This window comes from Danio rerio, chromosome 10, assembly GCF_052040795.2.
Source record: "Danio rerio strain M-AB ecotype USA chromosome 10, GRCz13ab, whole genome shotgun sequence".
In the NCBI taxonomy this organism is placed as follows: Eukaryota; Metazoa; Chordata; class Actinopteri; order Cypriniformes; family Danionidae; genus Danio; species Danio rerio.
In genome coordinates, this window is record NC_141030.1 from 20,956,948 (window position 1) to 20,972,489 (window position 15,542).

Consider the following 15,542-nt stretch of genomic DNA (forward strand, 5'->3'; position numbering starts at 1 on the left):
CGAGAAAACGTAAGTATTTTACGTTTTGCCAGTTTAGTGCCTAATTCGTACGAATTCATACGAGTTCAGTTGTACGAAATGGTACGATTTTAAAAAGGAGGCGTGGCACCTAACCTCAACCCTAATCCCAACCGTCATTGGGGATAAGCAAATCGTACTAAATTGTACGAATTAGATCGTACGAATTCATACAAATTAGCCACTAAATGAAAAACTTACGAATTGCCGTGAGATTGTGTTGAAATTACTCATATTTGCATACACATTAACCCTCCTGTTGACTTACAGGTCAAAAATGACCAGTGACTCATCTCCTGTTTCCAAAATGCATCACAAATTGCTTGAGAAACTGTTCTACTATGATAATTGGTGATGAAAATAAGTGATGTACAATAAGATGTACTTGTGTTTACTAACTGTTTATTCAGTTAAACATGAGTGTTGAACTGTAGGCCCATAGGCTCGAAGCAGGGATTTTTTATCACATTAATCCGACTAAAGTCAAAACTGAATTGAACAGAAATGGAATTAAGACATGTAGAGTATGCATATATTAATGCAGGCAAACTATTATCGTCATGTAGGACTTTTCGTCATATTTTCCGACAAGATCCAAATACACGGTTGTCAGTAAAGGTTAGCACACACACACACACACACACACACACACACACACACACACACACATAGTGAAATGCAGAATTTTTTTTCTTTCCTTTTTTCGTGCATTATTAAATTCCACATCACTCTCACCAGTCCTCACTCCTTATTTGCGTCTAATACCCCAGTTTGTCACGGGGCATGAATGAAATGTTCATGAGTTAAAGTAAAACTGCTGAACTGCAGTTAAAGTGAGGCATCCTGCTGATTTGATTCAGAAGGGCACTATTTTGTCAGACAGCTCATCAGTCAGGTATACATCCACACTAAAATATTAAGGTGAAACTCACCATAGCTTGCGTAGAATAGACCCAGGTCCAAACCTGCCAACCCTCCCGTTTTTCCCGGGAGTCTCCCGTCTTCCAGACCTACTACTTTATACAGTATATTCATAAAAGCTGTACAAATTTAGGGATGTTCTTTGGGTTGACACAGAAACTACTGGTACACAGTGGGACACACACCCCTCACCCAAACAAAATAACAATTTCTCTCTGTAACTTTTATGAATCCTGTCTGGCTAAAAACTTTTACACTTATGCAGGTACATTCAGCATAAAAATACCCTTTAATCTAGTCAAAAATAAGTGTTGCTCACTAATTAAACATTGATGAAATACTCCACACTAATGAGAGAAAACCTAAACATTCAGTTTATGTGATGAAGATGAGGCTGTTTCTTGATTTGATTTGAGAATTTAAATTGAATTTACCTGCTTTATTTTAAAGGTTTACTGAAGGCAGTTATTTTTTCTGTAAAAAAATGAAATGATGTATGCAGAATTCTAGGACAACACACGGGTTAACAATGAATAAAATATAAAATAATAGCTTAAAAATGTTTGGTTTTTGCCATGTTCATGCTCTATCATATGTTTTTCTTTATAGAATATTGGGACTTTTGTCCCAGATATACAGTTTTTAAGACATTATTTACTTACACTTTTTACTTTTGACATTTTACTTGACATTTTAAAAGCCTGTTTGAAATAATATAGAAAAACAGACAGCCTGTGACATAATCGAAAAGCACCATAAATAAATTATTTAATAATATATTTAATTATTACAAAACATGTTAATCAGAAACATTTTCAAGAACACTGTTAATACATTTTTATGGAAAAACTAAGATTTAAAAAAAAATTGTGGTTAACTCTACTGGTCAAGCTCAATGTTTGAGATATACTACATGTGACCAGTTAATTGTCTCCATTATAAGCTGAAGCTGAAGTTTCGTCATTCAGCATTATTCAAATTCTCTGTTACAATGAATTACAGCGTCACACTTAAGTTCAGAATGTTTGTATTTAAAAGAACTCACTCTCCAAACTTTTCTTGTAAAAAAATCAAAAAGAATTATTAAAAAATGTTGGGAACTGGAGATTACTTCCACAGCAGGAATAAATAAAGCAGTTGTTGTTGTTGACATCACATTAAAACATTATTCAAAAGGTCTCTTTGTTTTCAGCAGAAGAAAAAAACTCTTATTTGAGATAATTGCAGGTTAAGTAAATCATGACATAATTAAACATTTTGGGTGAACTATATATCAATTATAGTTGATATAAATAAGGAATGTTTCTATAAATGGGTCTGCATTGAGAGTCAATCGCTAGAGTTTCACTGTTAACAATGAGACAAGAAATGTATTGTGGATTGCATTTGTGAGAATAATAGCTTTCTGCTGTTTCTGGACAGAGAGTCTCCCATCCCTATATCACAAGTTTGAGGGGTCATTAAAGGGATTCTCCACCCTGATACTATCATTTACAGCTATGTTGACAAACAGAACAATTCATAAGTATAGCTTCAAGCAGTACTTCAGAAGCAGAGTCACAAGTTATGGCAAAGAATAGCAGAATGAAATGCTAAATATTTTTTATGCTGTCATTTACGCCGTGGTGTAGACTAATATTGAAAGCAATATCACATATAGCTAAATGTCATTCAGTGTAACATACAAGCATCCGTCTATCTAACATACTGTTATGTTACAATTCATTCATTCATTTTCTTTTTGGCTTAGTCCCTTTATTAATCTGGGGTCGCCACAGCGGAATGAACCACCAACTTATCCAGCACATTTTTACACAGCGGATGCCCTTCCAGCCGCAGCCCATCTCTGGGAAACATCCATACACACTCATTCACACTAATACACAACAGACATTGTAGCCTACCCAATTCACCTGTACCGTATGCATCTGGACTGTGGGGGAAACTGGAGCACCCGGAGGAAACCCGCGCGAACACAGGGAAAACGTGCAAAATTCACACAGAAACGCCCACTGACCCAGCCGAGGCTCCAACCAGCAACCTTCTTGCTGTAAGACGAAAGCACTACCTACTACGCCACTTAACTAGCCTAAAAAATAATTTACATATTAAAATATAGCCATGGTTTTTAACCTTCTCAGTAGAGCTCCCACCTTCCATACCAGAATAGCCGGTTTGAGCCTCACTCATGAGATGGATGAGTGGGCGTCTGATTGGAAGGGTTACATTAGTAAACTTTCAAATGATACTGCGAAATGAAAACTGTTTTAACAAATAAATATTTTATCATATCCTCAATGACAACAATCTCACCGCCATATGCAGCTTCATGGCCTTTAAAAAAATCGTTTTCAGTTTTTATTGCACAGTCCATCAGGATCTTACATACAACAACACAATATAAAGGGTGAACATAAAAAAACTATTATAACAATGTTAAAATAAATAAAATGCACAAAGCATAATGTACAGCATTTCTACATGCAATAATGTTAAGAATTAACAGGGTAATCAAATTATTATTATAATAATTGATACATATCTCGGATTTTTTGCTTTTCAAAAATTTCCCAGTGAGAATAAAATCTAAATCAATACAAAAAAAACTGCTAATGTGGGAGACGACTTAGCACATTTCTATTTGTGTATGTGAAATTTAGCCGATAAAATAAAGAGATTAGCAAAATATACAAGACTTTTGTTGGATTTGTTTTGATATTAAAAAAGTTATATATTTGAATGTAAAATAATAACAAAGTTTTGTAGTTTTAAATTTTATATTTTGCTAGATCCCTCCAGAAACTGTTTACAACGTTGCTTTTAAACAAAAAATGACAGAGGCTCTTTATCTGCATTACAGAAACCACAGATGTCTTCCATTTACTTTGATAGTAAATATTTACTGGGTAAAATGTATGTAGTATTTTAAAGTTAATTGTATTGTTAATTGAATATTTGAAGGTAGTTAACCAGGCTTTTTTCCAATTTATATTAACTAAAATGTTATTTATAATATTAATTGAGTTCCAGGTGGCCTTTTTAAAGACTACCGTCTTAAAAATAGGTCTACACTATTATTTCAGCGAGCCAATTATGAGCAGCATGTCGAAACTGCAATACTGCATGTCACCGAGTGGCAGATCCTGCCCCTTCAATCTCATCTGTGTGGGCAAATGAGAGCGTGCACGCGCATTTTTCCGGCAGGGGCGACAGTCGCGCGCGTTCCTGTGAGTTCGCCATAGAAAACAAAGCTATCCGTGCGCTTCCATTACAGCTAGTTGGGCAAACCCAGCACACGGCTATCTCTCGCTCTGCATGCACGCCGAAGATGGGTTTGCAGCTCGTCTGAGGGGCCTTTTAAAGCAGGGCCTGTTGCGAGGACAGCCAGCCAGCTGAAGTCAGCGAAACGTTTCGTTTTTTCGGACTGCTTTTGTTTCTTAGCCGCGGCTAGCAGCACAGCCACAATCATTGACATTTCTGCTGCGAGCTGCCGAAGGAAAACACATCGCCATGTTGTTAACGGAGGGGGCTCAGTGAAGAAGGTGAAACCTTGAGCTTGTGGAGGAGATAATCTCGTCGTTTGAGCCGAACTCAAGTCCTCAGCCGCCGCCGCTGCCCGACTGACTGACTGACATGGCGGAGCAGAGCTACTCCTGGTGAGTGGCAGCAAATAAAACGTTACCCATTCACACACTAAATGCTAACATTTAACTCGCTTTAGGACAGATATAACGTTAACTACTGTCAGCGTCTGAAAGGTGAGATGTTTTGCCTCAGTTTTGCTATTATACGGCAGCGTTACGCTCCGGTAAATGTTCGGTTCGTATCTAACGTTAACATTAACCTAGCTCACGAATATACAGGTTTGGTGTTTTAATCTCAACCATCGTTAAACGAGTCATTCACTTTGGGTTTTATATCACAAATAAATAATTTTAATAGTACACGTTTGTCGTCGTGTGTATGTGTTTAACGTTATTCGAATTCAATTGAATCAGTTGTGACACAAAGGGAAATGCAGTGCGCTAACGTGCTAACGCGATCAGCTCACTGTAAAACGCTGTTAAATCAATATAGTCTCATTGACTTGATCATTATTTTATCTTTCTCGTCAGAATTGGGACTGTAGTAGCCTGTGATAATACATCGGGTCGTGGTGGTGGTGCTTTAGCTCATTAGCTCGTCTAATCCTGCATTTAAGGAAGAGAGCTGTGTGTATATGTAAGAAATTGGTTGTGTTTCTAAAACATAGGAAGCTGACTAACTAGACAACCTTTTAGGCCGTCATGGACGATCGTGAACATTCAAATTGTAATGCGGATACGATGCACTTGGTAGGCAGCTCGATAGGTTTTAAACGCAGCCGTTTTGTGTAAACATGATATTCAGGTCGCTGAAAACTGTGATTTCCCCATTTCCTCATTTTCCTTTATATATGATGATTCTGTCTAGGTTCAGATGTACGAGATATGCTTCGTTCTTCGGGTCTTTCAGGCCAGTACTTGTATAGCTGAGGAACTTTTGGTGGTCTGTATACATTTCTTGGAGCACCAAGTGATTGAGTTTTGGGCCTATACTGACATATCATTTTATTATGATTTTGGTCATTTTGATTTGATTTCTTGTGGATGTGAAATATTGAAAACGTTAAGTCATTTATATTCTAAGCAACATTTTTAATAACATAGTTTATTATGCAGTTTTAAAACCTCAAAGTTTTCATATATGCATTGGGATTAGAAATACGATAATTCTTCAGTCAGTGTTTAAATTTTCAAAATATAAAATCATTAATGATCATTTTTTCTTCAACATTAAATTGTATATTTCAAAATAATATTAATTGTGGATTTAATACATCAGTGGTCACGGGCAACTAAGTTCAGTATTTCTCCATAATAAAAGACATTCATGTGTGTAATATGTAAAAAAATATTTAGAACATTTTGTTTGCACTGTAAAACCCTAAAAATTAATTAATCCATTTGACAACTGAGTACTGTAAAACCTAAGTTAGGTCAACTCAAACCGTTTGAGGAAACTGATTGCTTTAAACCATTTGAGTTAAAAAATTTGAGTTAACTACACTCATTTCATTTGATAAAGTTGACTGTTGGGTTTTGCAAAGCATTTGTTATCAAAGATCTTTGCTTGACTCTTTTGGTTAAGTTAATGCATCCTTATTAATAGAAGTATTCTTTTTTTGTGTTTTTTTTTTCAGATTTGCTGATACTTTATAACTGTTGCAAAAATCTTAAAATTTTCAGATAAATGTTGTACTTTTATTTAATAAATTCAGAAGGAATGTAAACAATTGTCACGTTGACAATAATAATAAAAAAATGTTTTGAGCAGCAAATCAGCATATGAGCAATTCCAGCTATATTGATGTGACATTTGCTGTCAAAGCTTAAAACATAAATCCATAGAGAAAGTATATGTTAGCATTATATTTAAACGTCTATTTATATTTTCCAAAACTACTAACCACAGAGTTGTGGGATCAGAAAATATCAGAGTGAACATATTTTAGATTTTAAATGAGGGAAATAAACATGCATTATGGATGTGACCAAAAAAGTCTGAGTTTACAGTATACAACATACTTTGTAGAAATTCTGTGACTTAAGCTGCACAACCCAAAAGAAACAATGCTAATCAAAAGATGAGAGTTGGTGAACGAACATGATTGATTTAATTTTATTTGACAATTTTTCATTTATGAGGAAAAGGCTTCGTTATGGATACGACGCCTCTGTTATGAACATGACGGATGTAAAATTGACACTTTTGTCAGTTTGGTAAATCAAATAACATTGACAGACATTAAGTATTTTTTTACAATGCTTTAAAATACAAGGCCACAAAAAAAAGGAAAGGGTTTTGGTGAAAACATACTTTCTTTCATTGCAAGGTTGACATTTGCATGGAATTGCTCATATGAGAATGATTTTTGCAAGATCATGTTAAGACTGGATTAACAATGTTGAAAATTCAGCTTTGACTACAGAAATAAATTGCATTTAAAATATACAAAATTGTAAAAAATATCTTACAAAATTACTGTTTTTATCATATAAATACACCCTCGGGGAACAGACACGTCTTTAAAAACATCAACAAAAGGTTACCAAAATGTGTGCACATTAATGTTTTTAGATTAAAAAAGCATTGTATTAAATATCAGCAATTTAAAATACCAATTTAAAAATTAAATAAAATAATTGTATGTGTGTAATGAAGTGTGTAGATTTGTAGCTGGTAGAGGATGCATTTTGTAAGTTTCATCAGAAAGATTTCCCTCATCTAGTTATCTAAGGCCTGGTCGATGAAAAGGATTTTCCAGGAAGTCTGACGGGTGTGTAGGTGTTCATAACGTCTGCATCTTTAATGCATTGGCTGGCAATATTGAATGACTTTTGTTTGCCTGAAGAATTGTGGTATTGTTGAGTTTAAGTTGCCGGCCAGCAAACCGCTATGATTTGCCTGTAATTTTGTACTTAGCAGCTCTTGAGTGAAGTGATGAGACAAATCTGCACACTTGACTTTATCAGTGATCTGTCACACTGACTTGTACCTGTTACACCACTTAATGTACGCAGCAAGTGATATGTATTCATTTAACACATCATCACATAACTAGAATTCTCCATATCAGACTGTTATTTGTGTTAAATGGCTGACCTCATGTGCCATATGTGACCATGTGCTGTTGACGGTAATCCATTTAAAAGAACAATAACAGCTAAGCAAGGCCTTTTGTAATCTTTATAGGCAATTGTTTTTATTATGGAACTTCAATATTCAAATCGCATTAGACCCGCATATGTGAGTGCATTTTTCATATAATTCAGTTGATCTTTATAAATATGTTAGTTCTTTTAAGCCTCACTGTAAAAAATGCTGGCTTTTACACAATCAATTTGTGTTTGGACAACATGAAGAGTTTAGGTTAATATTGCAAACTTATAGTTTTCACAAATTTAGGTGGATTGAACCTAAAACGGTTAAACGGTCTCCAAAAAAATCCTCAATTGTTGGTTCAGCTTAATTTAAATAAGTAGTTTGACAAAGCATCGGCTGGTATAAGTGTCTGACGGTTTGATAGCCTTGGATAAAAATATCAGTTTCACAGTATCATGGTATTGTTTACTGCTGTAAAATATATATTTTTAAAAGTCTTTATAAAAAACAACTTTTTCCCCCGTTTAACACAATTAATTACATTTTAGGGAACATCTTTAATATTTTGAAATAGTAAACATGTCAGGCTACATTATTAAAATAAACGATTGACTTTTACTATCTTTTTTTAGCTTCAAAAACACAGATTTCCTTACAACACATTAAAAAAAGCCTTTTACATATACTTCAGAAATGGTATTACAAAACTTTTTAGCAGGAAAACCTTAACTTTTGCAAACCGCAGCCTGAAGCAAAAATTTTTGACTGCTGTTTTGCATAACTAAAGTGTTTACTACAAGTATATGTTCATAATCCAAAGCTAAACAAATATCCTCAACTGTTTAATTTACATATGACCAATCCTCTAAAAACAGTATATCATTAGCTATGTTTCCATCCAAAAATGCTAATTAACTTTATCTAAATATCAATAGTAAAATCGGAATTTGCTGCAGTGGGAGAAGCTGCGTGAGTGTTTCCTTCATTTAATAAATTACTTGCACCACAGAAAGCAATCCTGACATGCAGTGAACGTGCGGTGGCGTTTGAAAGAGTGAAAGTCGGAGCACAGACGCTTTTGATTCTTGAAGTCATTAATAACATAACACTAATACTGAAATGGTTACCGCATTTTAGAATGACCAAAACAACATTTCAGATGTTTTATAATGTGCTCAGCCTGCTGGTTTATCCATTCACACACATTTTTGTCATCACATGATATCTTATAATAAAATCACATTTAATGCACATACTGGAATTTGTGCAGTAAAATTATTTCCATCGTAATTTATGCTCATCTTATCAAATAAAAAGTTTATCCTACTCAGTTATGCGCATATGTTTTTTTTAATGCGCATTTTTAAAAAATTGATGCACATCTTGGCATTTCCCTTAATTGTTTTTTTATGCGCATCTCCAAAATACACAAAAATAGGTGGATGGAAATGTAGCTATTTACTGTAGTTTAACTATATCTCTAAAAGATGATTATCATCTGTTTAACACCTCATGACTAATCAAAGAGTGCTAATGTGTGTACACGATGCACAAAACACCATTACAAAAAGCACAATTTAACCAAAAAAGTGTAATATTTATATTGTATATTTTAGTTTGACACATTGAGTTAAAAACTGTCTGAACCTTTATATGAACTTTTGTTCATGCGTCTTAAGCAGCTGAAGATACAGTAAAAGATGACTTGGTCTCACTCACGCATGAAACAGTTTAGCTGAGCACACTGGAATTCCAGATCAAATAGGATTTGATGGTAAATTTCATTTTATCATCTTTCTTTGATGTCTTGTATCTTTTTCCTCAAACTTTTTCCCCAAGTGTTTGTGCTGTAGTGTCAGAAGTGTAGAGTTGCGCAGTGACACCTTGTGTACCAGAGTATTTCTGTTTTTTCATTAAGCACCATCAAATGTCAGTGATTGATTTTGCTGCAGTGAAAATCATTTGGGTGTCAATGTTGAAAATCATCTCAAAGCTGGTGATTAGTATGAGAAATAAACGTCCCAGTGTGCAAAAGGCTTAAGGGCATTTTCACGGTTTTGGTTCAATTTAAAACTAACTCTAGTGCAATTTTTATTTTCTCAGTGCAGTTCTTTTAAATCCATTTGAACTAGGCCTGTGTGATATTATTGTAGACCAATGTGATATGTGATGCAATATTTAAAAAATATTCTAACCAATAGTTCATGTTATTTCAGGGAAAAGAGAGCATTAATACAACTTCTTAAAATGAACAGCCTTGTTTTATTGTTGCATAAAATAATTCAAACGTTTTTACAACATAAACAAACAAAAATATCACCATTGGGGCATGTCAATTATACTAAAATAATCCGCGACAATGGAAAAGTGAAAGTTCTTTCTGTCTTTAATTACTAACACTCCCGTCATTCCTACTACTTTCAGAACATACATTTAGATATCTTACCATATGAAAATCCAATGAAATTATGAAAATTGTGAAATTAAAGCTATAGTGCAGAGGTCTGGTCCCCGCGTCAGGTCAGGGTGCGCCAGTAGCCTTTAAAACGTGCATGTGAAGGCGCACTAAAGTCACACGGGAAAGAACTGGTCCATTAAAGTAACCTAATAAAATGTTTTGTTGGACACTGCACAGTAGTCTACACAATAATAATATTATAATTTATTATATTCATTATTATTAAAAATAATAAGCCATACAATTGATAAAATGCAAAACTTTTTTAATGTTTGCTTTCATTTTGACATCGCTAACAGTTGTAATAAGAAGCATCCCATTATACAGCAGCAGTCTCAAGTTAGGACACTTAAAAATGCCTTTTTAGCTCATGGTTCCGACAAATTCATCCTTCCATGGCGGGCCGCCACGCCAAAATTTATCCCGCCACGGCTACATTACAGCTTCTCATTTAAAACAAAATTTTTTTTAAAGCTGGTAATAATCAAATTAAAACATATTAAAATGTAAGTGAATTATAACAGCGCAAACTTTTCTGTAACCGTAGTAGTGCTGTGCATCATTTGTTTAATCCTTTAAGGTGACATGCTGACTGTCAGGTGCATAATGAGTGAGGCCAGCAAACACGACGTATAGCTGTTTCACTTTACTTCAGGACGCATTAATATCGCTCTGTAGGTCTAGAGACATTCATAAATATTCCTAACAAATCTAATAAATGCTGGAGACATAAACGCACTAATTCGCACGTCAGCAGCGTTTAGAGAAAACACTGGAGTTTAAAGATGATCAGCCAAGTTAAGTTTACAGTGTCATAAATGAAATGGGTATAGTGCATGAAAGGGATTTGCCGCATCAACCTTTCATATGCGCTGCATGTAGGCTGAATGAATATCTTTAAAAAAATATGCAATATAAAACTTTCAAACTTAGTTTTTTAAAATAAAATGGAAAGAAATAAGGAGTAAAATATAATTTAAACCACTGGTGTGGCGCTGAAACCATGATCCGTCTGCGTTAATAAACTATCGTTACATAACCTTTATTGATGAAACCTAATAGCGAAACTGCATACTATTGTTACTATAAAGATTAAATTTCTGCCTTAAGTCAGTAACTTAGGCAGTAATTCAAAGTAATAAATAAGTGAATAAATAGCCTAAATGAAATTAACAAGATGCACCGAAATCACCAAGTGCCCCTTATATGGCAATAAGATGTCCCCTCAGTTAGCTATGATATTCTGGCGCCGGCATGATATAGCCATATTTTATTGTTTGTAGAGAAGAAAGAAAGAAACAGATGAAAACCTGGCAGAGGAGATGACGATAACATGGATTATATGTTCTTCAGAAAAGATCGTAGACACGACATTGTGAAGGCGTTTATCATACAAAGCAGTTCGTGTTTATGATCATTAATATTAACTGATATTAACAGCATATTAATTACTCTTCTCTTAGGACTTGTTCTTGTCGGCGCAATATAGGTTTATAGCATGTACGAATCAGATTATGAAGAATGATTAAGAGCTTGCATTTTTTTATTACATCCTTTTAGCAAGTTATTGTATTTATCTATTTTTTTAAGTGGTGAGAACATTATTCACTGGCAAAAATGTTTCTCCCGTACCACCAACAAATAAAGTAGCCTACCTAAGTCAATTTAGCTTTAAATTAAGGAATACCTTATAACTTAATTAAATATTCATTAATAAAACATCCGTATATGTTTATTTTTTTTACATGTTTATTTTTTAACTTTTGTTAATAAAACAACACAATACTGCTTATAAATATTGTAGTTAAATATGTAATACTCGGCACAATAACGTTAATTTGTGTTTTAAATTGCGTTACATCACATAATACCGCCGGTAGCAAAGGACAACTGCGGTGGCAACTGACCGACGCGGTTTTCACGGTGACCATCACAGCCCTATGTCCACTCAGCTTGGTTTCTGAGATGCCTTTTGACATGGAACTACATTGACTGATGTATTGAAAACTCTTTTAGAGGGTGTGCTAGATACAGGCACATAGAGATACTTCTGTGTTAAATCCCTTATTTCTTGCAAACCATTCCAACATGTACATTTAAAGTATTTTGATCATTTGGATATATTGCACAGCCTTAAGCCTGATTTATACTTCTGCGTCAAGTGACCGGCGTAACCCACGGCGCATGCAACACGCATGGCTGTGCATTTATACTTCTGCGCGCTGTCTCGGTTGGTCTGCATTAACACTCCCGAAACGCTAGTGGGCAGTGAGGTGTAAATGTTCCTCTGTGTCGAGTTTCTTCGCTTCTGTTTTGCTATTCTGAACACTTCCTGGATGTACAAGTGACTCAAACTCACTCATTTTGAGGCATGAACCGGTGGATGTGCAACAACTTTAACCATGAGGTAAACACAGAACAAAACTTTGAATCCGGAGCTCCTTCACGGGACTCCACACTTTTAAACAATCGCTCGCACCATTCACGCGGCTCTCGGTCCCGCCTAGACTCGTCGGCGCTAGCAAGCCGACCAATCACAGAGCTTGCGCTACGCATTGTTGCGACGTGTAGTTACAATTTTTGAGAGGTGCACGTCAGTGACGGCGAAGGGCTATGCGTCAGCGCCGTAGCATACGCCGGTGTTTGACGCAGAAGTATAAATCAGCCTCTAGTGTAAACGCTGACGTCCAGCGCAAACGTCCAGACTCGTGAACAGATGGGTCTGAGTCCAAATGTGCTTGTGGTTTGACTAAAATAAAGACTGAGCAAAGGCCAAAGCCACTAAATGAACCAGAAACAAAGCACAATTTCACAAGAATGGCAATTAAAAGAACAGAAATCTTAGCCTTATCTTAGTTTTTTGCTTCATAGTCTTGACAATTTCAGGTGTTTGTGTGTAACAGGAACTCTTGCGCTGTTTTGATTGTATTGCACAATTTATAAGCTCTTCACAAGTTCTCAGCTGATAAAAATGCCATCACATGGACATAAAAACAAGCATGTGGTCCACCATACAGCAATGTTTTGAATGTTTGTTAAAAAATATCCAGCATAACATGTTTTGTATTTTTGAGTTCAGTCTCAAGTGGATCAAAGTGAGTCATCTTAATGACAGTGTACATTAGTTTTTCAAAGCCTTGTGAACCAAGAGATTATGCCATTTTAAAATTAAATACATAAAATAATATCCAGTATATCAAAAGGTTTTTTTCTTTTCTTAGGGAACCAAGAGAACCAAACAAAATCCAGTTCTGCTGCTTGGTTGTATATTTTGACATCAGAGATCTCAAGATGTGCTTATTTGCAAGGAAATTAATCATGCAGTCTGAATTGATCTGCTGACATGTGGAATGAGTACAGCTTTTTTGCTTTTGCACTTTGTCTAGTTGCTAGCAAACTGGCTAAATGTTAACCATGGTTGCAATTAGAGTGGGTAACTTTTTTTTATTTGGCCATCAGCAATTATTAATGGTAGGGTTGTCCACCTAATAGATTTAAAATCTGTTGATGTGAACAGACTTTCTGCATTAGTGTATTTTTTTTATTAGCACATTTTCTTTTAAGTGTGCATTTTTCCTTATAAAACCCAGATTAGTGCCATCTAAATTGAAACTGAACTGGCTAGACAGCTAATCCAGCATCATGGTACAGGCCCAAGCGGTTTCATTAAATGTCAGTCTGAACCTCTTAGATGTTGCTCACCACAATGGTCGGCAGATGAGTAAATTTACCAACCACATCACTGTATGTATGCGTACCAGCATTTGGCAGCTTTAGTAAGTGAAATTGTAAATAAAGCCTAATTTGCAACGAGATGCATCCTTTTAATGTCATTAACAGTTTGATTTTTAAAATTGATACATATTTATTTAATTTTGACTAGGCTATAATGATTTTGTTTCAATATTGTGTAAATAATATAATGTATTAAATTTGGAAAAGAGTTGAAATTGGGCAATTCAAAACAACTTTCTGCTACAGTTTTTAACTCTAGTCAACAGTTGAATAACTAACCAGATAATTAAATAATGCTTTTTTTTGTGTAGCATTCAATTGTGTTTTCTTAAGAATTCTTTTTAAGGCCTTTTACCTTGCATTTAGATCATCATTCATGTTGTTTTACCATATGAAGAGAGAGTGATCATAGTTTACATTAAACCGAGGAGCTACAGTGATCCATCAGGCCACATTAAAAAGTGTCTAAACTGTATTTAATGTTGGATTTTTCTTAAAGCTTTCATACCCATAGGAACAGTGCTCAGCTTATTGCGCTTTAGATGGAAGGCATGTGTTTTCACACCAGCTAAAAACTGCATTAACAGTGTAGACAAGTGTACAGTGTACACATCCGCAAATCCGTTGCTAAGGCATACTTTTTGTAGGTCGATTAAGTTATGCGCCAAAAACAGGTTGACAACACTTGTTAATAAATAAAAAATACATTCTATATTTAAAATATAAGTTGTATCTTGGAAAAACCCATGCATCATGCAAAAACCGATGCATCTCGATTTGCTTCCAAAATTTCATTCATCCTCTGCTGCTCTACCGATGCACTCGCATCGTGCACGCGCATGACTGCGTATCGATACATATCGGTTAATCTTCCCATCCCTAATACATATATACATTTTACATATGTTGTTCAGCTACGTGGACACCTCCAAATGGTGTTGAAAGAGTCACATGCTGTGTTTATAAAATGTAATTCACCCCAAAAATGTAATTTCTGTTCATGTAATGATGTATTTGCGGCCGCAGAATCACACGTGACTAGAGCTGACCTTCAGCTGTCACCACAGAGAGAGCGGGCACACGCACCTCTGAATGAAGTTTACTTTAGTAAACAGAACCTGCATAGGCTGTGAATAATGGATAATAAAATTGTAAATAACATTCAGTTTGTGGCACAGAGTGATCGTTTCGGAGCCGCGTGGGAAGTGAACCGCTCTTTGCAGTGAAAATAAAACTGAAAGCGCGCACAGTGTTGTCAGATGTATCTGACTGAAAAAGTATCCGAAACCTGCCGAAATGGCAAAAATATCCGCCCAGTCTTCTGTAGTCATGAAAATTACACCAGTGACAGATTTTAAGTTGAAAATGACAGATTGTAAGCATATGTCCCAAACACAATAATTCAACATCAGAATTGTCATCAGCATTAATGACCAGGACAAATGTAAAGTCTGTTCAAGTCCACCATTCCAACTCTCTACAAAATTTAGCATTTTAACCAAGATTCTCATTTTAGCCAGAATCGTGCAGCTCTACCGTGTTGATAGTTTTGGTGTTAACAGCTAACTTGAAGCTGCTGCTTATTTTGCATTCCTGAATGATGTCACTATGGGGCTGATGTTTGTTCAGTGTTTGCGTGATATCCTTATATATGTACGGGCTGTGGTTGAAGCAGTCAAAAGTGTGGGCTTGTTTAATAAAGCTAAGCAATTAGCTTAGTACCAGT

The 15,542-nt window shown here is 35.3% G+C and overlaps 1 protein-coding gene across 6 annotated transcripts in view; it reads left to right on the forward strand.

The window, feature by feature from the left end:
- The window catches only part of sppl3 (signal peptide peptidase 3), a 205,195-nt gene that overhangs the window by 136,047 nt on the left and 53,606 nt on the right, over positions 1–15,542 (forward strand). The window contains exon 1 of one of the 6 annotated variants that reach the window (XR_015500352.1): positions 4,169–4,595. The exons of 4 other annotated variants lie outside the window; for them this stretch is intronic. Coding sequence is in view for 1 of the 2 variants with exons in the window: in NM_001015068.1 (NP_001015068.1) it covers positions 4,573–4,595 (23 nt within the window). In the remaining variant the exon portion in view is untranslated. 6 annotated transcript variants of the gene reach the window in all.